Source organism: Callorhinchus milii, unplaced genomic scaffold, assembly GCF_018977255.1.
Source record: "Callorhinchus milii isolate IMCB2004 unplaced genomic scaffold, IMCB_Cmil_1.0 Scaffold2, whole genome shotgun sequence".
NCBI lineage: Eukaryota > Metazoa > Chordata > Chondrichthyes > Chimaeriformes > Callorhinchidae > Callorhinchus > Callorhinchus milii.
In genome coordinates this window covers 74,788,814-74,813,998 of record NW_024704743.1, presented here as the reverse complement: position 1 = coordinate 74,813,998, position 25,185 = coordinate 74,788,814, and the positions used below count along the sequence as shown (strand labels likewise).

The window sequence follows — 25,185 nt, the reverse complement described above, 5'->3', positions numbered from 1 at the left end:
AGGTCCTCCAACATGAAAGGCACTGTATAAATGTAAGTTTGCACTTTCTGTATTAATACATTATTGCACTCTCAAACAGCTCCTGATCCTTTGGAATCTGTGTCAGTACAAAGACTTTTTTTTAAAAAACAAAAAAATGTCACAAATACAGTTTTAAAATACAACCTTTATTTATTGCTGGAGCAAATAAAACCTAGCTTTTCACATAACACCACATCAACATCATTTATCTTCAAGCAAAGAATTCCACACACCATCTTAAAATAATAAGTTCAAGAAAAAAAATGTCAGTTTTAATTCAGAAATTAAACTTGAAAATTCTTTGGCATTGATTTTTCAAATTCAAGCAGAAATAAATTACTTTAATTATAACCGCCAAATAACTGCAGATAGTGTTATCATTAAAATACCATGTGTGCCCCCTGCATTGGTTTGTTTATACTTTTCTCTTTTAGTAAAATAAATACCACCATCAAAATTACATTTCTATAGCGCCTTTCACGACGTGAGGATGTCTCAAGGCGCTGGACAATCAGTGTTTCGGACCTGAAGGTACTCGTCTCAGATCTAACAATTTTATCCTAATGTGAGTGGATTCATTGTTGGTCAATATGCTTATTATCTTCCACACTTGGGCATAACTTAGGAAGGTCAGTATAGAGGAGAAATAACATGGAGAATTTATAGAGTTAACAAATGTTGAATCACTGATATTCAGTAATCATTGTTAAAATCATTACCCCTCTGTACATTGAAAAACTAATTGAGTACAGATTCCCAGAATAGCATTGAGGCTAATTCAAGGATTAGAGGGTGTGAACTGTGATGAACGACTAGATAAGGTGGTTGTCAGTCTGGAAAATAATCCTTTCCGGTGGAGGCAATTTAAAGGTACATATAAAGATTTTAAATGGGACAGAGAATGCAAACCCAGAACAATACCTTCCAGCACGGCAAGACAGCAGGACAAGAGGGCACAGGTTCAAGGCTGTGCAAGACAATTTTTGGACAAACATTAGGAATCATTTCTTTACTGAGAGGAATCAACAATTGTAGTTAGGTTACCAGGAACATTAGCAAGGGACCAGGGCATTGAAGAAACGGCTTGGCCTAGCAATAGGTTTTGTACTCTGGAAGGATGAGATCAAATGAGTAAAGAGGCCTAATTCATCTGAACTTCTCTTTATGCACATGTGAACAAAATCATTGTTTCTTTGAGTGCTGGAATTGTTAGCTACTGGAATCCCCTTCTGAGCGAAGTGCACGGAAGTGGCATGCTGTACACCCTGTTACTGGTGGGATTCAATATTTATGCAACCTTGGAGAATCCTCGTATTAAATGCAGACTCTGCAATTTTTTTCGATTGTGTGTGTTTGTGTGTGAATATGAAAGAAAGCGAGCGGAGAGAGAAATGTGATAATTACTATGGGAAAAAGAGACAGCAGAAATTACATTATTTCAGGAGTTCTTTTCCAGTAATAAGAAATTACAGTTTTCAGTTCGTGATCTTCAAACACGGCTCCATGCAGGAAATGGAATTAGGGATCTGAGACGAGCACTGTTTGTGGACCTTAAATAACTTTTATAAAATTATTTTAACAAGAAAATGGATGATATTTTGTCAGAGAATATTTTTCATTCTGATGCCGATTCATCTGTTATGTATTTCCAGCAGGTTTTGTTTTTAATTTTCTATTTCCTGTATTCAGTTTTTCTTTTAGTAATTGTTTCCTTCAGATGTAACAGGTATTTGATTCAATAACTGGTGGAACTGTCCATCTTATAATGTGAGTTTAATAAATTGGTTATTGCCAAAATCATTTGTAACATCTAAAAATATAAACCATGCCAAATCAGTTTCATTACGATTAAAATGTATTTTCACTTCAAAGCTGTTATACTGTATATAGCTCCAGTGATAAAAACTATTTTCAAAATATATCTTTAAAATCTATCCTATGTCAAAATGTCTGTGAGCCATTAAATACTGAAAAAGCTTTTCCTCATTTTACTGCCTGCTTTAGTGTCACACTATCTTAATGAGATAACCTATTTAATTGATTATAAGTTCCCCTGGTTTGCTGCACATCAACAAATTACAGGGAGCAAAGATGGTGTGCTATTGATTTGTTTAGTTATGAGTTTTATGTTATAAATACATAACATTCATTTATAACTGTGCAATGCATGCAACTGACAGCAGTGGTAAAATTCAAGCGAATAAAGTGCTTGCCTTAGCAGGGAACTCTTGTTATACCAGCACCCTGATTAGAATAATAGAACGTACAAGGGACTATATCAGTAAAATAATTATTTTTAAAAATAGAGCTTTTATCTACTAAAAACTATGCACCAGTTGAAAAGAAAGGCTCACAGTTCTGCAACACAGTATATTATTTAGTGCTTTGGTAACATGAAAGATAGGTTATTGCATATATCTTTTATGAAAGTTTTGTTTGCATAGTTTCCAAATCTTTGAAAAATACAGATTTCCCCCCATCCCAAATAGTTGTTGAACATTCTTAAAATATAAGTGCTTCTCTTCTTTAAAAAAACGAATGTAGAAACATTTCAGGGTCCCGGAAAGTCACTTCCGTCATAGATTATGGGCTTTTCAACTGTTAAGCGGTAAAGCACCTTCTTTGAGGTAAACCTAAAGGAAATAAGTAATGATCAGTCTCAGCAATAACACCATTTGCTCTGTGACTTGTAAACAAACACTTTTCAAAACATTTTCAAATACACAGAAAAACTGGACCTAGTGAAGTCTAATTTGCAGTATTTCGTAACAGATTTGTTAAGAAGAAATGTATAATTATCAAATTCCTAAAATATCACATCTGCTAAATAATGCATTCTTCAGGATTAAAAAAATTATATCTCCTTATTGAGCAAATGAAAGATGAACTGATATAACTCACCTCGAAAAAGAGTTGTCAAATATCAGCAAATAGATCCCAGTATTTCTAGCCTTCAGTTGTCCTTGTATTGTCTCCTTGTGAGAATTGCAACGTGTTAAGGGAATCAAAACCTATAAAAGAGCAAAAAACATTTTAGGGCTGATGAAAGAAATACAGAATGCACTTGGATAAATGAAAATAAATTCTGTACCCCACTCTGACGTTTCTTACCACAGTTTTAGAAGCTCAGAAAGCTGTCCTGTCACTTTTTAAGAGTAACAAAGACACTATTGCCAATGATGCGCGTGTTATGATAAAGCAGCAAAAGTGTTGATGACAATGGAGTAGAATGGTGGTGACCAATAATTTGATTTTAGCATATGTATAGTGGATATTACTTACTACGTGTTTTGACCTTTAGGTGATGATTAATCCCCCATGTTCCTCTCTTACTGATTGCGGTCTTTAAGATACTAAAGGGTGGAACGGGGTGGAGAGGGCTGGGTGGGGGATGTGGAGCAGGCCAGAGGCTGCTGAGCAGAGGGAGTGGACAGGTTGATATGGGGTCAGCAGGTTGCAGAGGTAGGGAGGTGCAAAGCCATGGAGGGCCTTGAAGGCGAGGACAAGGATTTTGAACTCTATCCCCTAGGGGATGGGGAGCCCTTGGAGTCGGGCGAGAGTGAGGGTAATGGGTTCACGGAGCCATTAACTGGTGCGGGAGAGGACACGAGCTGCAGAGGATGTGGAGGGACGAGTTGGGAAGGCCGACAAGCAGGGCGTTGGAATAGTTAAGCCTAGTTGCGTGGATGAGGGTTTCAGAGGTCTGAGGCAGTGGTGGAGTCGGGGCGATGTTGCGGAGGTGGGGAAGGCAGAGCGGGTCATAGCACGGATGTTGAGTAGAAAGGATAGTTGAGGGTCAAACAAAACCCCAAGGTTCCACACTGGCTCAGTGAGGTGGAGTGTGCAACCATGGATGGCGATGCTGTCAGCACTTGAGGTGAGAAGGCGCTGACAGGAGCCAATCAGGAGAGCCTCGGTCTTGTTGACGTTCAACTGAAGAAAGTTACCTCTCATCCAGGACTTGATGTCTGACAGACATTCTGTCAGGACAGCAGTGGTCCTGGAGTCGAGGGTGGAGGCAGAGAGGTAGAGTTGGGTGTCATCCACATACATGTGGAAGTTGACCCCATGTCTGCGGATGACAATACCAAGAGGGAGCATATAGATATTGAAGAAGAGGGGACCAAGAGATGCAATTAAATTCTGTTTAATTCTGTTAATTGAATACTCAATATTTGATAGTAAAAATTATTCAATAAACTGAACTAATCATATAACCAGACTAAACATAAGAGACGTATCTCCCAGAGCTCTAAATTCTATTCAATAACTGCAGAATGAAATAACCCGAAAAGGAGAGTGTAATTAAGAACAGCCGCATGGATTCATGAAAGGTCATGCTTAATCAATCTTACTGTTTTTTCAAAGGTGTAACAAAGTAGATAAGGATTTTGATAAGGTGCTACCTAAGAAGCTCATGGTTAAAATCAGGACATGTGGAGTCATTCGAGATGCAGAAGAATGGATTGAATGAAGGCTGGAAAACAAAGTAGAAGTAAAGGGAGGCTATTCAAGCTGTCAAGAAATAGTGTTCCACAGGGATCCATATTAGGATGTGCCGTTACTGTTCACCATGCACATGAATGATCTGCACTCAGAAATATGAGGTTTGGTGTTGCAATTCATGGATGATACCAATCTGGGGTTATAATAAATAACGAGGAGGATTGCAAAAAGATACAGGACAATGTAATAGGCAGATAGGTGAGAGATGAAGTTTAATATCGAGAAGTGTGGAATGGGAATAGTGAGAGGGGATTAAGGTGGGTGGAGGCTATATGCAGTATACTGAATATATTGATACTGTCCAAATGTCCTGTTTTGGTGTTATGTAATTCTATGTAAATGAAAATCTGATAATGAATTTCATTAATTTTAAAAATTGTGATTTAAAAAAAAACAATGACAACAATGTCTAGTTAAAAAAAATTATCAAAGGATCTTGTTAATGATGATGTTTCTTGTTTTTGAGGTTAAAGGGATATCTTTGTAACCGATGCACGTTGTTTGGTGAGATCGCCTACGGTAGATTGCTGCTTGTCACGTAAGGAAGTGGTAAACTGTTGCAGTGTAAACAAAATGTGCTTTTAAAAACTGTTAGCTTCGAAAGACGTGCAGTGAGTGCTAAAGTCTATGGTGTGCTGGTCACCTCAAGATACCATTTGTATTATGCATTTCCGTATTTTATTGAAATTACATCAACTTCACAATGGAGTGAAACTGTGTTCTGTCCCATACTAACGGAACAGCGTTAAAATATGTTTTGATGTCGCTTCCCCATACTGGATTCCATCCTTAGCCACTGAAAATGACTTTTGAGAGCTTAGTCAGGTGATGTTGGCCTGACTCAATCTGCGTTTGATTTACTTAAAGAACAGCTTTCTACAATGAGTCACGACAGATTCTTTGAAATCCTGGTTATAAGGGGACACAAAGGTGGAAACAGGATTATTGACAGCATTTGAAGAAGAAAACTTCACTTCAAAGACCTGCAATTTTTTTAAACTGGCCATTCTGATGCAAGAATGTTTCTACATCTGTCACTATCACTTTCAAAAATTATTATTGTGCTTGTGCGTTGTATGCAACCAATGATGTGGGAGCTGCAATCGTCCACTATTGGTATTCTTAAGTGTATATATAACAAATCACGGTATAATACACAAATTAGTAACAAAAACACTTTTGAAGATAAATTGAAGTATTAAACGTTAGTTGAGATATGCATTTTATAATATAACTGTGTAACAAAATAAAATCCTTAGGTCAGAAAGATCAGGTTTGAGGCCAACAAGTTTATTTGATATTAAACAACACTGACATTAATTCCTACCTTGCACTGTTCATAAGGTGTATCTGCAGACTCCTGGTAAACGATGCTGAACGATATACTTTTTGGTTCGGAAGAAAACACCCAGTTAATGGTGAGACCAGATTCTTCCACAACGATGGGAATGAGACTATAGCAACTGGATTTAATAAAGAGCTCTTTATTCCTGTCTCCAAACTGAACAATCTCCTCCACCTTATGAGGTATTGTTAGCCTAAAACAGTAGAAACAATCAATGCCATTTTTCAATGGAATACAAGTGTCTGTTAAATTATTTCCAGAAAAATAACAAATACAGTTCAAATCAGAACTGTAACAAGATATTTGTTGCACAAATTGTAAAATTGCACATTAGTTTACCAGAAAAGATTGCAAATAATAATATTTTAAAAACATATATTTTTTGATAAGGTATTCCTGGGTCTAGCTGACGTTATCAGTGAAACTATATTAAGTATCTGGTACTGAACAATTCAGCCAGGAGCATTACTTTCTGGGTGGTCGAATGATATTCCCTTCCTTTGGACATAATAAACACTGAAAGACAAAGCCTATGCATGGTGTGGTTTCCTCCTTAGTGGATCTTGCTTATGTATGGACACATCCCAAATTAATTATGCTTCATTGCTACGAAACATTTTTGGTTATATTTGGGTTGAAAATATGATGTTAATTGTGTCTTTCAGTTTGCAACTAAAATTGCACATCTACTAAAAAAAAAGGATCTGAAAGGCTGTCACAGTTCATTTTGCAGTTTGTTTTAACCCTTTTGTTGGACTGGGAAGGAAGGTGCATGAGAGCTGAAGCTAATTCTGCGCTCAGCCAATGTCCACAACACCCTCAAGCACCTCAAGATGTCCCCATCGCGTGAAAGGCACAAAATAAATGTAAATTTGTATTGTTGTTGCATTGCACTTACCAGCAGAGGCCACTGGACGCATGTCGGAAAGTGAAACAAGCCTGGTGTGTTTTTTCCTCCTTCACTACCTGGCAGCATTGAGGCCAATTATAATGGTGCCACTGCCACACTGGCTGACATCAAATAACTCCACTAAGATCGGGAATCCAAATCTTGATTTTTCTGGTCTACGTGGGCCCAGGACATCCCATACTATTTCATCACTAACACATCAGGGGTCCCAATCCTCATTCCTTATGACAATTTCATTTTTAAAAAGATTTCTGAGAGTGAGATTTCTGCTGGATATCTCCTCAAAGCAATAACACAGGAACCAACTATAAAACTAATGGAAGGAATCTTTCCTTTAAGTGATGATTAGTAATAGCATAATTAAATAAGGTACCACTAATTAGAAATGTTTATTGCTTGTTCCAGAACCAGAGGGTTTTTTCCTGCATGAAAATATTTGTATTTTGTGAAAGTATTAATGCCCTATATTTTAAGTACTAGATTTGTGTTTTGTGACAGTATTAATGAACTATATTTCAAGCCTGTTCTCTGAAAACCTGCTGGGCATACCACTTACGTAAGATCTCCAGACTTCAGCAAACAAATTTCAGCATCCTGCATAGGAGGTGTGTTTCCATTCTCAGGTAGAAGTCTTGGTTCTTCTAGTGATCTGACATCTGATGTGGGATTTCTGCAAAACACAACCATTACCATCCGTCATATGTTTGCAGAAGTACACATACACCAGCATTATTAACCTGCTCTGAAAAGCTTGCTACTTTCAGCTTAAAATAAAACTCTTACAAAGAAAGTGACTGTTGTATAATTTCTCAATTCCTGCGTTTTCAAAATCAGCACTCCAACATGCATGGCATTATATCAAATGTAAGGATTACTGGTAATGATATAGATATTTTATTGCACTTCTTAACAATTAGATGCAGTGTCCACAAGGTGGCACTAGACACAAGGCACTATACACAGCCTGGATTATAAGGACCTAACTAATATCTATACCTTTAATAGTAATTCTTACATTGATATAGTGCCTTTGGATCCTTTTAGTTGGTTACTTACATAATTAAACGCATGTTAATCCATGGGCTATAAGGTTAACCCCTATATTGGATGCTAATAATAATATTCCTTGCATTTGATATAGCGCCTTATCACATCATTGAGACGTCTCAAAGCACTTCACAGAATACATTGTAAAGTGGATTGACTGTGTATTTTGTGAGCAAAATAGTATTGTGCAATAACATTGGAAACAAAGAAACAATTCCAATATGTGTTTAAATTTTCTTGTGTATCATGCCACCTTGTGGACAATGCATCTAATTGTGAAAGAAGTGCAATAAAATATCTATACCATTAATAATAATCCTTATATTTGACTTAGCACCTTTTGCATTGGGAGGATGTGTCAAACAAGTTAACAGGATATACTGTAAAGTGTTGCGAAGTGTATTTTATAGGACAAACGTAGTACTGCATTGAAGCGTCAGCTGAGACTGTGAGGATCTAACTTGCATAATATAATTTGTAAACGCTAAGGTTTATGTGTTCACCCACAAAACACACAATCACTAGCAGTACTCAACACACATTCTGGGGGTAATAATATAATCCTTATATTTAATGTAGCAGCTTCATGTCAAGAAGATATCTCAAAATGCTTCACAGGATTCCACAGTACTGTAAATTGTAGTGTCTTATAATAATCCATGCATTTAATATAGCACTTTTCATGTCTTCTAGACGTCTCAAAGCGCTTCACAGAATATGCTGTAAAGTGAATTGACTGTATATTTGTGGGCGAAACGCGGCAGCCAACTGCATACAGCAGTGTCCCACAAACAGTAGTGGATTGAAAATGACCAATTTATTATTGTTTTTGGTTTTGGAGGGATTATTATTAGGTTCTGTGTGGAGTAAGGAAACTTGCCCAAGGTTTCGCCCTCTGCCTGGAATTGAACTCAGGTCTCTCGCTTGCAAAGCGAGTGCTCTAACCACTGAGCTACAGGACTCCACAATGGCACTTGGCACTTGCCAAGCTGCACCAACCGAGGTAAGATGGTTGCGTCCCTCAAGGGAGAGTGCACACTCTATTCTAATACACAGGAATTTCCACATGTAAACGGGATACATGGAACTCTGTTTGGTTTGAATGCTCTTAAACGTGGTGATGGGTTTCCACATATGTCAGACACCTGGCTGACCAAAAAAAAGTCAGAAAATGTAATAGAGGTAATACATTTTACAACAATTTCCACTCTGAGATTTTCTGGCAATAGATACACGAGAACTCTTCAGCACTGTTTTTCACCTTAGCTAAATATAATACTTACTGAATCAGAGAGGTCACTGTTGTTGGAATCAGAAATGTATTATTGCTTAAAAGATTATTTTAGTTTAAATTCAAATGCCTATGCAATCGTTAGCCCGTATTGGAATGATTTGTAGACTCTATAAGCCTAATCAGAGTCAGCTATATTGTAATGTCTCTTCAAACAGTGATGTATGTTACGAGGTAGTTGGCATAAAATGTTACACAAAAATGACAGTATGTGAGCCTTGAAGAATTAAATTGGTTCAGAAGTAAGAAATGTGTTTATTACAGCTTTAGCTCTCCTTTGTTAGTTGTTGTTTTAATTCTAATCAGTTCATGGGTACCGTACTCAAGCACTGTCCCAGGTTGTTTAAATCTGCCTGTAAATAACTCTCAGGTAGGTGTGAACATGCAGATTCGCACAGACCAATCTGATGTTTAACAGAAAGGACAATTATAAAAGAGGTGCAACTTAGCTATCTTTTGTTCAGTCAGAGTCGGTCATCCCAAGTATTTAGTTTGAGTTAGTGAGAAAACGACTATGTTTTCTGCTCCTCCAGGAAGGTAGAAGTTGTACCCGAGGTTTTGTGACTCAAGACACTCGACATTGACTGTTCCAAGGTTCCAGCAACAACAAAAAAAAGCTAAAGGGAAGAACAGAAGTGCGGCAACACAACTGCTTGAGATTCAACTTTGCTCCTTTGATTCAACACCCTCTATTATCATTAATTCCAGTTCCAAAGATGAAACCTACTGTTCTTTGATTTGATGGCTGCTGTTATCAGGTTAACAGAGTGTTAATTAACCCTACTACTGGCCATTCTTTCCAGGCTCAACAGAATCATTAATTCCATTACTGACTGTACCTTCGAATGACCCAAGCAAGAGATGTTTGCCTACTGCTTATGAATTTATGGACTGTGATATTGTCATTTCTGTAACATTGCTATACGTGAGTATAACAGCAAATATTGTTAGTTGCAACCCTACCTATTGTAACTATGTTATTGAAATATAAAATACCAGTGACTTTGGCTCCTCTGTTCAAGGGTTCCTAATATAAAATGTTGGTTATCAGAATAAGCTGCTGTTTTCTGGCCACACCTTTGTCCCAGGTTGCAGCAGCAACAACAAAAAATTACATTTATAGAGCGCCTTTCATGTCGGGAGGACGTCCCAAAGCGCTGAACAGTCAGATGTCGGAGCCCGAGCAATGGGGGAGGGGTGGTGTAGGGGTGAGGGAAGGCGGAGAGGTGGGAGGGAGACCAAAGGCACGGTCAAAGAGAAGGGTCTTGAGACCGGCCTTGAAGGAGACAAGGGAGGAAGTGAGGCGAAGGGACTGTGGGATGGAGTTCCAGAGTGTGGGGGCAGAGAGCCTGAAAGCCCGGCCACCGATGGTAGGGCGGATCGGGCGGGGGACATGGAGCAGGCTGTGGTAAACTCCACCATTGACCATACCTTTAAACCCAACACTGTGTAGGATCAATCAATCTCATACTTTTTACTTCCCCTCCCGCCCACATTCAATTTCAGCTCGACTGTTTAGGGTGGGGACGAGTGGACAAGTACAACCCAATCAATCGTCTACTTCACAACAGCGGCCAATACCTGCACAGAGGACAGGGTCTACATTGGCAACCACGTGTTTTGTATGCGTCGGGTGTGGTAGAGCGTGAAATGAGGGGTTCGATAGGTAGAATAAACACTGACAGTTCAAGAAGGAGAAGTAATAGTATTAAGAATGTAATTATTTTGATTTATTTTATGTAACATTTACTTCCAGTATTTCAGCCATGCTCAAAACCTCCAGGCAAGGATAGAGGGAATGAACATCCACTGAAATAATATTAAAGAATTCTATGGCCATACTGTTTGTGTCAATCATTATATTATTGATAATGATGTGCTGTAATTACAAATGCTAAAATGAGTTGACAGGATTGATGTGGTGGCTGAGGTAAAAGGGAATTGTGAAGATTCTGATGGTGATAGTGGGCTGTACTGTCAGTTTGACCCACTGGTGGGGACTGGACATTTCGCAATCCCAGAATTCTGGTTGGTCTTAAATTGACCAAAGAAAATCGCAAAGACTTGTGGACTTGTTTTTCTGAAATAGAACTGATTCTACGTACCATGAAGACATTGGTAACATCAGTACATTTAAACTGCCAAGAATAAAATCATAGAATCATAGAATTATACAGCACAGAAGGAGGCCATTCGGCCCATCTTGTCTGTGTGGCTCTTTGAAAAGAGCTATTCAATTCAATCCCACTCCCCTGCTCCAACAATAATAATAATAATCCTTGCATTTAATATAGCGCTTTTCACGTCTTCTAGACGTCCCAAAGCATTTCACAGAATATACTGTAAAGTAAATTGACTGTATATTAGTGGGCGAACTCGGCAGCCAATTGCGCACAGCAATGTCCCATGTCATGGATTGAAAATGACCAATTTATTATTGTTTTGTTTTTTTGGAGGGATTATTATTAGGCTCTGTGTGGAGTAAGGAAACTTACCCAAGGTTTCGCCCTGTCTGAAATTGAACTCCGGTTTCTCACTTGCAAAGTGAGTGCTCTAACCACTGAGCTACAGGACTCCACACTCTCTCTCCCCATAGCCCTGCAAACTTGTCCTCCCCAAATAATTATCTACTTCCATCTTAAAAATTATTATCGAATCGGCTTCCACCACCCTTTCAAGCAATGCATTCGAAAGGAGTGTACTGACCTTGAAGGGTATGTTTTTAACCCTACAATGAATGGTAAAAACACGCTGTTGAATGTCTCACTGCAGGCTTGGTGTACGTGACTAAAAAGATCTAAGTTTAGGAATGAAGAAAACAAGTCTAACTGATCTTGTCTAAGAGATATTCTACAATCAACAATGATCAAACCACATTAACAACAACAACAACAAGATTCCATTTATAAAGCGCCTTTCACGTCAGGAGGATGTCCCAAGGCGCTGCACAGTTGGGTCATGACCCGAGCAAGGGGGGAAATGGTCAGGGTGAGGGGAGGGAAGGGAGGGAGCGAGGAGGGGGGAAATGGTCAGGGTGAGGGGAGGGAAGGGAGGGAGCGAGGAGGGGGAAATGGTCAGGGTGAGGGGAGGGAAGGGAGGGAGCGAGGAGGGGGGAAATGGTCAGGGTAAGGGGAGGGAAGGGAGGGAGCGAGGAGGGGGAAGAGAGTCGAGAGGGGAGCTGAAGGCTCGGTCAAAGAGAAAGGTTTTGAGACCGGCCTTGAAGGAGGAAAGGGAGGAGCAGGCAAAGGCACTGGGGGATGGAGTTCCAGAGCCTCGGGGCTGAGAGGCTGAAGGCCCGACCACCGATGGTAGGGCGGTTGGGGCGGGGGATGTGGAGCAGACCGGAGCCAGAGGAACGGAGGGTACGGGCAGGTAGGTAGGGGATAGTAGGTCGGAGAGGTAGGAGGGAGCGAGGCCGTGAATGGCCTTGTAGGTGAGGATGAGGATCTTGAAATCGATCCTCTGGGGGATGGGGAGCCAGTGGAGGTGAGCGAGGGTGGGAGTGATGTGGTCGCGGTGTCTGGTGCGGGACAGTACACGAGCTGCAGAGTTCTGAATGACCTGCAGCTTGTGGAGGGAGGTGGCGGGAAGGCCGGCGAGGAGAGAGTTCCCATAGTCCAGCCTTGAGGTGACAAAGGCGTGGACCAGAGTTTCAGCAGCGTGAGGGGTGAGGTAGTGCCGTAGTCTGGCGATGTTCCGGAGGTGATGGAAGGCGGTGCCAGTTGTGGTGCAGATGTGAGGGAGAAAGGACAGCTCAGGGTCGAACAAAACGCCGAGGTTCCTGACTGGCTTTGAGAGGTGGAGAGTGCAGCCTTGGATGCTGATGGTGTCAGCGCCTGAGGTGCGGAGGCGCTGACGTGAGCCAATCAGGAGGGCCTCAGTTTTTCGCACGTTGAGCTGAAGAAAGTGATTCCTAATCATAGCCGCTGTATCAATCTTATTAATTCATTGCACTGAACTTTATTACTCGTGTCTTATGCTTTTGTGATTGCACAAGCCATAATTTTATTTACATTGATTGTGCCTTTATGTTATTTGTGCTCCTATTAAGAGCTGCCCGGATGCAATCTGACCATTTACAGTTAGCAAGCTTAATAAATCATAGATAAATGAGAGATCGAAAATCTTATTTTCTGATTCTCAAGATGGGAACTATTGGAATATACTGACTATCACCTCAGGAGACATTGGTATATTGATAGCAGCAACCGAATATTCCAGCAGAATTGAGGGTTAAAAAGTAGCTTCACTGGACGGTTGAAGTTAGCTTCTGATTTCATATTTTCCTGGGAAGATGTTTACTCCTCTGAGATAATGAGCAATTGGGTCCTTAAGCATAACAACAAGAACAATGAACAAGAGAAAGAAAAGGCTGCAGCCTCAGACACCTGCCTACTTCAATGCAACAACAACTTACACTTATATAGCGCCCTCCACCAGGGTAGCATCTCAGAGCGCTTAACAGTGGTGGAGCCTGACTCTGAGCTGGGGGAGAGGACAACACAGTCGAACAGGAAAGTTTTCAGGCAGAACTTAAAAGAGGGAGAGAGAGGACAAGGTGGAAGGATTGTGGTAATGAGTTCCAGAGTTTTGAGCCGTAGTGGCTGAAAGGCGGGACATCCGATGGTGGGGCGGAGGGTGCCAGTCGAGCGGAGCCGGGTGGTGGATTGGGGAATGAGGTCAGAGAGGTAGGGAGGTGCCAGAGAGTGAATGGATTTGAACACGAGTGTGAGGATCTTCAAGTCGATTTATTCGGTGATGGGGAGCCAGTGGAGCCCGGCCAGAACTGGTGAGATGTAAATACGGAGATTGGTCCGGGTCAGTAAGTGGGCGGCAGAGTTTTGAATGAGCTGGATCTTGTGAATGGTGGAGCTGGGGAATCTGGTGAGGAGTGCGTTGGAGTAATCCAAGCGGGAGGTGACAAATGCATGCACGAGGATTTCGGCTGCATTTGGGGTGAGGTACGGTTAGAGGTGGGCAACGTGGCGGAGGTGGAAGAAGGCGGTCCTGGTCAGGGACTGGATGTGGGGGAGGAAGAACAGCTGGTGGTCGAACCAGAAGCCAGGTTGCGCACTGGTTCGGTGTGTCTGAGGGAGAGCCCAGGGAGGTTGAGGAGTTTAGATGCGCAGGAGTGAAGGTGTTGATGGGAGCCAAGGAGTATGGATTCCGTCTTGTCCATATTCAGCTGCAAGAAGTTTACACTCATCCAAGCCCTGATGGCTGCCAGAGAAGCTGATAGAACATTGGTGGACCTGGAGTTGGTACTGGAAGAGGCAAAGTAGATTTGTGTGCCATCCGCATATATGGGGAAGTTTACCCCTTGTCTGTGGAAGACATTACCCAGAGGGAGCATATAGATAAGGAGCCCTGGGGTACCCCGCAGGTGACCGGGTGGGGGCGGGAAGAGAAACCATTTGCTGTGATGAAATGGAGGCGGTTGGTTAAGTAGGACTTGAACCATGCGAGTGGAGTCCCACTAAGGTAGATGAGCGAGGAGAGCTGATGGAGGAGGATGGCTTGGTCGACTGTATCGAACGCGGCAGAGAGATCCAGGAGGTTGAGGAGGCAGAGAGAGCCCTGTTCACAGATAGAGAGAATGTTGTTTGTGACTTTGACAAGTGCTGTCTCTGTGCTGTGGGCAGTCAGTGCGAAAACTAGACTGCAGGGGCTCGAGGAGGGAGTAGAGGGAGAGGTGTGACTGAAGTTGAGCTGCAACAGTGCGTTCCAGGATTTTATAATATAATAATAATCCTTGCATTTGATATAGCACTTTTCACGTCTTCTAGACGTCTCAAAGCACTTCACAGAATATGCTGTAAAGTGAATTGACTGTATATTTGTGGGCGAAATGCGGCAGCCAATTGCCCACAAGCAGTCATGGACTGAAATGACCAATTTTTTTTTTTTTTTTGCTTTTTAATATTTTTTATTTTATTTATTTGGCAAGGGAGGGTAGATTGGAGATGGGACAATAGTGTGAGAGATTAGGGGGATCGAGGGTGGGTTTTTGAGGAGGGGTGTGATAACAGTGGTTTTCAGGGGGAGTGGAACAGAACTTGAGGAGAAAGACTGGTTGACCGTGTTGGCCAGCAGTGGGGAGAGAAGGAGGAGTCGAGTGACCAGCAGCTGAGTGGAGAGGGTGTCAAAGTAGCAGGTGGTGATCTGCATCCGGGTGATTGTGGTTGAGAGGGAGGAGGGAAATGCGGGCAAAGGAGTGTAAGGAGGGGTTAGGAGCCGTGGCAAGGGAGAAGGCGGTTTGGATGGTCTGGGTGGGGTGGAAGGGACATGGGGGGGGGGGGGGGAAATGATGCAGCCAAGTGGATGTTTTCAATTTTTGAGGCAATGAAGTCTAGGACCTCTTCGCACTTGGCGTTTGATGTGAGGATAGAGTGAGCTTGATGGGGTGCACGGAGGAGGTGATGGACGGTGGAAACAGCGTCTTTGGATTGTTGTTTGCCTCCAGGATGACTTTGGAAAGGGAGAGGCGGTAGGTGCGGAGGTGCTCGAGCCACAGCTGGCAGTGAATCATGAGGCTGGATTTCTGCCATTTGTGCTTGAGCATCTGGGTTTGTGTTTTGAGTGAGTTGAGATGACTGTTGTACCAGGGGAGTGGGTGGGTTTGGAAACAGTCCTGGATTTCAGGGGAAACAGGGAATTGAAGGTTGTGGAGAGATGGTCATTCAGCAGCTTGGTGGCTGCATCAGGATCGCTGTGGGTGGAGGGCCAGAGGAAGAGGAGGTCTGAGGAAGAGAGGGCATTTGTGAGGGACTCAAGGGGAAGCTTGTTCCATGGGCAGAAAACATGGTGGAGGGCTTGGAAGAGGGGAGGGGGATGTGGGAGGAGAGGGAGATGAGGAAGTTGTCCAAGATAGCCTTGTCCGTGATTGACAGGTTGGAAATGTCAAGGTCATGTAGGATGACGAGGTCGAGGGGATGGCCACGGTTGTGGGTCGGTGAGTTGATGTTGAGGGTGAGGTTTAGGGAGGAGGAGGGCAGTGAAATCTGAGGAGGTGGTGCAAGGAGAGTTAAGATGGAGGTTAAAATCACCCATTATGAGCAGGTGTTTAGTGCAGAGGGACAGGGATGAGAGGAGAGAGGAAATATCAGTGAGGAAGGAGCCAAGCGGTTTGGGGAGTGGGAGGCCGTAAACTAGGAGGATTTTGAGGGAGAGAGAGGAGGGATGGCAGAGGTGAGGTGCACAAAGGAGGAGAAATAACCAGAGGAATAGGGGGATAGACCAAGGGAAGTTTGGGAGATGAGGGCCACCCCACTGCCACGTGGGAGCAGGAACATTTTCAGGGGAGGCAGCTCGGGTCGGGGTGGCAGCCAAAACACACTCACAGAGACCAGAAGAGACGCATCAGCCCGCGGATTGAGAAACAAGCAGGCTGTAGAAGGCTGCCCAGAAGATGTCCATATCTCTCTCTGTGCAAAGCAGCCTGTGAAGGGTGGGGGCTATCTCTGTGACAAGGAGAGGTGGAGTTAGAAACACATAAAATATATAACTTTGAGATAGTTGGGAGTTGTGTAGAGGGTCAGTGCACTTCCCAGTGGAATCAATATTGATTCTACTGTATCTATGTATATGTACAGGGGTGAGGGAATTTACCTCCAGTAAGAAAGTGACCACTAAAGAGGAAGGGGATGAATAGTGAGGTCTGTAAGGAAGGAGGGCTTTCTCCAGTGGGTGTAGTGGTGGATTGCGGGAGTTCCAGGATCTGTTGCTGCTGCCCAGAGTTGAATCTGGTAATATGATTTTGATTCTGTATAAGGGATAAGTGATTTGTCTGTTCAAACGTTAATCAATCCTATATTTGAAAGTAACGTGGTGCCAAGTAAATTTGTCTACAACACAATCCAGGGACCCATGCTTAGATACTGCCAAACAGTGCCTAATACTCTCCGGCTTTAGGTAATCAGGATATGTCCTGTGGGAAGAGAGTTCTATTCCATTTCATACATTTGTGCAACTCTCAAGTCTGGTTTGGATATACTTAAGTATGGTGATGGGGTTTGCATGTTTCAGACTGACCAACCAAATAAAAAATTTTTTTTAAGGACGTGAATTGTACATTTGAGCTTTTAGGCACAGAGAAATGTCATTAGACCCATTTGTGATGATCTGAGCCAGTTGATCATATTCTGATACAAAACAAGGAGACATCATCTTAAAATTAGAGCTTGGACAGTGAGATTGGAAAACATTTTGTCACACAAAGGGTTACGATAATGTAAAACACTGTGCCCCATAGAGGTGGACTCAGAGCAGAGTACTTACATTTGCAAGATGTAAGCTAGGGAAGTCTATAATTAGACACTGCCAAGATCACTGATAAATAAAGTTTAATACAGACAACCGCAGATGCTGCATAACGGAAGTAAATATGGGTGATTTAAATATTTCATCATCTGTGCTATTGAGATAGCATGTATTAAAGTATGTAGTGTTAGCTTTTCCTTTGCAGGCACTTTTTGATGAAGATAATGTCCTTTAGGCAACCTACAGCTGTTCTAAAAGATGCAAAGTCCAAGAACAATGCAGTTAATAATAATCCTTAGTTATTATTATTTAGCACCTTTCATATTGGGAGGACATCTCAAAGTGCCTCACTGGATACACTGTAAAGTATTTGTGGACAAATACTAATGGGAGTATTTGAGTATTTGATGCTATCTCTCATTTAGCTGCCCTGATTCTGGTAAGGACCTTTGCCATGAGTCACGAATGGTGGTGGCAAATGTAAGCTGGTGACAGCTGGAAATAATCCTGACATATCCGATTCAAGTCAGTGTCTCGGGGAGAGAAAAGGGATCCTTGTAAAACAAAAACATTGCAAGTCATTGAAATGTCTCAAAGTGCTTTACAGGAATTACTGTAAAGTGTAGTGACTGTGTATTTGTAGGCGATCTATGTTTACATGAGATTTACTTTCTAATACCTTTGTTGATGAATTGTTCATGCATCTATTTTCTGTTAGTGCGATGTTGTTGGGTGTAATTTGGTACTGCTTTTGCATAAATAACAAAAGTCACTACACGTCAAAGTAACTTTAGTGCATTAAGACATTTCAACATCAGTCACTGTATCATCTACGACAATTGTATCAACAACTGTATCTGTAGATAGTACTAAGTCTATCACGTTATTCAGCTGCAGTTTATGAAGGCTCAGCCACTGATAGTGGGGCAAGGAATTAGGACACTCAGGTCTATATTCGCTGAGCGTCAGAGGAGTGGGGTACAGGCAGATCAGAGAAATAGGCAGGTGATAGGGATGAACGGATTTATTTCTGAGGTTCAGGACCTTGAAGGCCTTTTCACATAAAGTAAATGTCTCAAAGTGCTCCACAAAATAAAATTAGTTAGAAGTGAGGTGAATGTTTTATAGCCAAGTGCAACAGTTCTTTTGAGTTAGCAGCTTACCACAATAATCTTCAAAGATACAAATAGATTCTAAATACATGATACTAATCTTGGAAATAACATAATTTTTAAAAGGGATTAATATACAGATTGAAAAACTTGGTTTAAATAGCTCCCTGATTGGTAGCTAAAGCATACAAAGAATTGTTTCGTACACTGCCTTTTACCTTTCATGTTCACTGAGGAAAAGCCGGAATGGATGGATTACTCTTTCAAAGGGGCAGCACAGATACAATGGGCCGAACAGCTTTCATCTGTCCTGTAAATTTCCTTGGTTCTATGTTGGCTAAAACTAAAAGAATTGCCTACAATTACACAGTCACTACATTTCAAAGTCAAATCCTCGCACGCGTTCGACAAAGTAATACAGCACAATATCAAATGCAAGGATTATTATTATATAATTTCATTTACACTGCTTAAAGTATTCAGAGACGTTTTCTGCACACTGGCTAAAGCCTATATAAAAATAATCAGATAGCCTAATAGAACTAGCTAACAGATGAATCAGTCAGAACAGCCAGTTTAAGTTAGAGAACTACTAGATTAATTCCAGAATTTAGGGACTAGAGTAACAAGGACACCCTCAGGTTTTTTTNCTCTTGAAAGACAAGCATGAGACAGGACTTAAGAGAGGCACTTAAAATTGTGAAGGGTTTAGAACATTTTCTGTGTAAATAAGAGGACATAGTTTCAAAATAAAGACAACATAAGATAATAGAAATTAGAAGAGAATATTTTCTAACAGGTCATTGAAGCATCTCAATGCATTCCAAACAATTTACTGTACAGTGTAGTGACTGTGTTTTTGGAGGTGAACATGACGGACAATTTTCACAGAGCAATGTCCCCATAACAGAATAATGAATTTTATTTGGGGAATTGTTTGCCAGGACGCCAGAGAAACTTCTCTTTTCAAGTAGTGCTCTTTTCTTTAACGTCCACGTGAACAGATAGGTAGGAATTCAATTTAACACCTCATCTGTAGAGTGGAATCTCCGACAACACAACGTTTCCTCAGCTTTCTCTGACACATTCTGACAGCACTCTGTGCTGCTGCTCTGGTTGTGGTGAGTGGTGTGGCCGGGGTGAGGGTTATGGCAATGTCACTTCAGCAGGGGATCCAGTAATTGTTGCTGTTGGAATTATTTTTAAAATGTGTGTTGTGCCACCTTGGGGTCTGCATGCTGCTGGTTAGCCACCATTGCCCTATATTCTGTGAGTTGAAAGAGAACCGAGAACATTTTAACTCAAGAGTGGAGTGGTGGTCGAGACAAAATTCATGTTAGCTATCAAGAGGGAACTAGTGATGTACCTAAACAACTACAGGGATATGGGGAAAGGGCAGGTAAATAGGATGAAAGGATTTTTTTTAAAAAAAGGGCAATCACAGACATGATGGGCTGAACGATCCTCTTCTGTACTGTAAATCAACAACAAATTGGACTTATATAGAGCCTTTCACATTGGGAGGATGTCGCTGGAAGGGTACAGTGAAGGGTTTTCACCCGAGCTGGGGTTGGAATCAAGAGGGGAGGACAGCAAGGGTGTGTGGGGGGGGGGGGGGAGGAGGGGAAGATGACCTAAGGCACGAGTTGAAGAGGAAAATCTTGAGATGGACCTTGAAGGAGGCAAAGGAGGGATGGAGGATGGAATTCCGAGGCGAGGTGGAAGGATTCGGGATGGAGTTAATATGGGTGGGGCAGAGCAGCTGAAGGCCGAATGGCCTTATTTAAAAAAAGAATGTTTGTAGCAGCAAGCTGGTTAGCTCCAGCATTATCCCAACATACACTCCAGGGCTCCCAAGCCTTAGTTCTTCACAACCTGCACTTTATAATTTCCTCCTTGGGAGTAAGGTAAGGGGGGTCTCCTTAGAGCTCAACTAGTCCCAAGGTGTGGTGCTTGGCAACGGAATGTCAGAATTAAGTCAACCCTCTACGGCGGTCTCAGTAGTCCGATTCCTAAGCCTACTTAGCTCATTCCAGACAGTATCAGGCATAGGCTGGCAAGCAGAGTGTGTGTTGGGTTACTGCTGGAGTCTAACCAACTGAATCCACATATTTAAGCATTGTCGCTCCAGCTACTTGTCCAGCTAGGACCACTCTACTCGCTAGGGCTTTGATTTGCGGGAGATGAGTGGGAAGAGTCCCTGCCCCCAGTGACTGGTCTGCCCTTCTAGATCCTTCCACTGAGCCAGGCTGGCTGTGCTGTCATCAGGTGTGCCCTGGAGAACTGCAGACCTGCCTGGCTCAGGAACTGGACTACCAAGACTGCCAGAGAGTGGGCTCAATTCTGATATTTAGTTGCTAAATATATCATCCCGGAGCCAGTTCAGCTCCAAAGAGACACTCCTTACCTCCCCCCAACGATAGCCACTAGTTGGGTCATATGACATCTGATAAGCGTGGGTTTGAGCCCTCGTTAGGTGGATATTGTGGGGTCCTGTAACTCAGTGGTTAGAGCACTCGCCTCGCAAGCGAGAGACCTGAGTTCGGTTCCCGGCAGGGAGAAACCTTGGGCAAGTTTCCTTACTCCACACGCCTGATAATAATCCCTCAAGAAAAAAAAAATTTGTCACTTCAATCCATGACTGTTTGTGGAACACTGCTTTGTGCAATTGGCTGCCATGTTTCGCTCACAAATATGCAGTCAATTCACTTTACAGTATATTCTGTGAAGCACTTTGAGACGTCTAGAAGACATGAAAAGCGTTATATCAAATGCAAGGATTATTTTTTATTATAATAATTCTTGTGCATTTGATATAGCACCTTATCACTTCTTTGAGATGTCTCAAAATGGTATATTTTGTGTGCAAAACAAGGCAGCCAATTGGATGGAGATAAGACTATTTCCTGTCACAATGTATATACACGCATCTGCATCAGAAACACTCTTCACAATCAGCAACACAAGATACGGTTCAAAGATCATCCAAATCAGTGATCACTATATTTCTTTAGTGCTGGTAAGTTTTTGCTTTTCTTTGTTTATAATATTGTTGGTTTGTAACCAATTACTAAAATTCTAAATTTATTATTTGAATTCAATTGCTGATTGTGAGCAATGAAGTCAGGATACAAACAGATTGAAAGATGCAGGCAATGTTTCATACCACCGCGTCATAAATAATTTTGTTTTATTTTAGGTAATTCCTACAGATCTTAACAAAGTCTTCAACTATGGTGACAATTCAACCAATCTATGAATACTATGATTTTAACAGCACCGATGATCTGAACCAACAATGGGAATTGCCTTGTAACAAAAAAGAGGTTAAACAGTTTGCCAGATTTTTTATACCTCTTTTTTATTCAATCATGTGTGTGACTGGCCTCTTAGGGAATTCTTTGGTAATTGTGATATACGTTTTCTATGAGAAACTGAAAACCGTGACAAATATCTATATGGTAAATCTAGCGGTTGCTGACTTGCTCTTCCTCTGCACTCTTCCATTCTGGGCAGTTAATGCGTGCCATGGATGGATTTTTGATACTTTTATGTGTAAAGTTATGAATGGTGCATACACGGTAAACTTCTACAGTTGCATGTTAATACTCACTTGTGTGAGCATCAACAGGTACAATGTGATTGTTCAAGCAACAAAAATGCTCAATTGTAAATACCGAAGATGTCACAGTGTAGTCTGCACAGCAGTATGGCTGTTAGCAATCATTTTGTCTCTTCCTCAATTCATTTTCAGTGAAGCACGTACTGATTCATCCTCTAAAATATGCTCCATGGTTTATCCTACTAATTTGAGCGTTGCTATCAAAGTACAAGTGAACATAATACAGATGACTGTGGGATTTTTGATACCCTTTGCGGCTATGGTTATTTGCTATTCAATCATTGCAAAAACTCTGCTTCACGGTAAAGGTTTCCAAAAACATAAGTCGTTAAGAATTATATTTGTAATAGTAATTGTATTTGTTTTTTGCCAGTTGCCATTCAATATTGTGAAATTAATGGAAACTCTGTCAATCATCAACAATGTTTCTATTAAGTGTACTGATAGTATAAAAGTTGACTATGCAATTATTGTAACTAAATGTATAGCATATGTCCACTGTTGTCTCAATCCTATTCTGTATGTATTTTTTGGAGTGAAGTTTAAAAAATATATTTTTAAGTTCATGAAAGATATTGGATGCATTGGTCAAAATCGACTGGCTCTGTATATGCGAACTGAACCTGAGACTTCGCAGTTTGGCTCGGGTATGTCAGATACAGTTAAGCCTGAAGTTACAAGCATGCATACTTTATGAAAGCAACATTTTAATTGTTTGGTTCATAGAAGTTCCAGCAAAGAAGAGGATTCTTCCTCTCTGTCAGTGACTGGATCATGTCACCTCATACCCTTTCATAGAAATTTCTTTAAACATTTTTATGGTCAGCCAGATATTTGACACACGAGGAAACCCATCATATGTTTTAGAGTATCTTTTTTCTTACAAGGCTCCACATATGTGTGCCAGCCCAGAGCAAATGCGATTCTCTCCCTGGAGGGATGCACTCTGCTTATTTAGTTCTAAAATTTGCTCCATGGTTTATCCGTTTAGAATTAGGTTCAGGTTGGCAAGAGCCAAGGCTTGGGAAGCCCAAAATAATACATGTATAATAATAATCCTTGCATCTGATATAATGCCTTATCACATCTTCGAGACGTAAAAAAGCACTTCATAGAATGCACTGTAAAATGAATTGACTATATATTTTAGGGCGAAACGCGGCAGCCAATTACGCACAACAGTGTCCCACAAACAGTCATGAATTGAGTGAACCTTTTTTAAAAAAAAAGTGATCATTACCTCCAGATTCACCAGTCAACTAACAACTGCGTTCCGACTTACTGCTGGGTAAACAGAGGTGGGTAGATTAAGGAAACTTACCCAATGTTTCGCCCTGCCCGGGAATTGAACCCAGGTCCTCTCGCTTGCGAGGCGAGTGCTCCAATCACTAAGCTACAGGACTCCATGATACAAAACTCCACAAAAGTGTGGGTTGGATTATTGCTGGAGTTTAACCAGCTAAAACCAGAGTTTCCCATTGTGAGCACTGCCTGGCAAGCTTCCTGCTGCTTGTCCATCTAGGACCACCCGACTCATTAGGGTTTTGGTTTGCAGGTTACAGCAGGTGAGCGGGAACAGTCCCTCCTCCACTGCCTCTGGCCCTCCAAGTTCTGCCAATGAACAAGGTTGGCTGGTCTGTCATCAACAGTATCCTGGAGTATTGTGGATGGACTTGGCTCAGGAACTGGACTACCAAGACCACAACAGAGGACTGACGATTCTGACATTCTGTTGCCAGCGCAACTCCAAGGAGACCTCACTTACAACAAAATTACACTTATATAGTGTCTTTAATGTTGGAAACTTATTTTTAACCCACCCACTTGAAGAGCAGCAAACTGAACAAAGAGGTTTGCTACATTTTACTTCCATTTAGCTGAATTTACCTGCCAATGATATACCTTTATTAAGAAGTGGACAATAATTGAAATGTCTTGCTAGCTTATCAAAAACACCACCAACTATCTATGAGACATCATCTCTCCATCAACCAGTTGCTCCGCCACACGTGAGAAGAGACACTGCCCAAATTACAAGACTGAAGGAAGGGCAAAAATAAAGATTACTCAAGACAATGTAACGCCTGTTAATAAGCATTTGCTTAGTCTGATTATATTTTGTATACATTACTTAATTAGTATTTTGTAGCACAGATAATGAGTATGACGTAACAGCCAAGAGAAAATTAAGAACCAAAGTATAATCCACAATTTTTTCAATAAAACATGTTTTGAATAGTTGAAAAGTGTTCCACATTTTTAATGTTTGATATGTGAAAATGTCTGTCCAAAATGTATTACAATAGCAGAGGTACACAAGCAAATACAGTTTTTAATATATGGAATCTATATTAATAACCCTTGCATCTGAAATAGAGTGCGGCTTATTTTAATGCAGTGTTTGGAATCCATAAAATTCTGACTCGATTGCTGTCCTTGGGCCAATCCCAATTAGTACAGATAATCAGCTCTCAACTGTAAGCCTGCTTACCCTAGCAACTGAATGATATACACGTCAGTACCACCCGGAGAAGTGCTTCATGGCATATGCTTGATGACATTATTGGGTTCAACAAAAATTGGCTTTCTACATCATATTTTTAGACTTGGTGAGAATAAACTGGAGATGCTTGTAAAACAGAGATGTGAAGTCACAAACTTCACTTATACTCCAGTCTCCACACGCCTGTGGCTCAAAGCTCATATAAATCAATCACAGTTCTGTGCCTGTGCACTCTACTGCTCTGAAAGGCATTAAATAATACCTATCATTGTAAAATGGATTGACTGTATTTTGTGGGCAAAATGCGACAGTCAATTGCACATAACAAGGACCCACAAACAACCATGGAGTGAGTGACCAATTTTTTGAAAAGAGATTATTATCCCTGGAAAGTGATCTATCAATAGACTAACAACTGGGTCCCTACTTACTGCTGGGTAAACAGAGGCGTGTGAGTAAGGAAACTTGCCTAAGGTTTCGCCTGCCTGGGAATCAAACCTGAGTCCTCCTGCTTGCTAACCACTACGCTAAGGGACTCCATTATTAAAGAACCGGGAGTCTCATCAATG

At 41.4% G+C, this 25,185-nt stretch overlaps 2 protein-coding genes across 2 annotated transcripts in view; one reads left to right on the top strand and one right to left on the bottom strand.

The window, feature by feature from the left end:
* Positions 1-148: 148 nt before the first annotated feature.
* fyco1a (FYVE and coiled-coil domain autophagy adaptor 1a) overlaps positions 149-25,185 on the bottom strand; it is a 73,427-nt gene continuing 48,390 nt past the window's right edge. The window contains exons 15-18 of the mRNA XM_042332493.1: positions 7,339-7,452; positions 5,855-6,065; positions 2,923-3,032; positions 149-2,654 (exon numbers count right to left, since the gene is read on the bottom strand). Of these exons, the coding sequence (XP_042188427.1) occupies positions 2,573-2,654; positions 2,923-3,032; positions 5,855-6,065; positions 7,339-7,452 (517 nt within the window). The 3' untranslated portion in view covers positions 149-2,572. The remainder of the gene's footprint in view (positions 2,655-2,922; positions 3,033-5,854; positions 6,066-7,338; positions 7,453-25,185) is intronic.
* Positions 21,430-23,155, top strand: LOC103183381 (C-X-C chemokine receptor type 6-like). The gene is made up of 2 exons (XM_007900829.1): positions 21,430-21,510; positions 21,691-23,155. Exon 2 carries the CDS (start codon positions 21,725-21,727, stop codon positions 22,808-22,810), a length of 1,086 nt encoding a protein of 361 aa, XP_007899020.1. The 5' UTR covers positions 21,430-21,510; positions 21,691-21,724; the 3' UTR covers positions 22,811-23,155.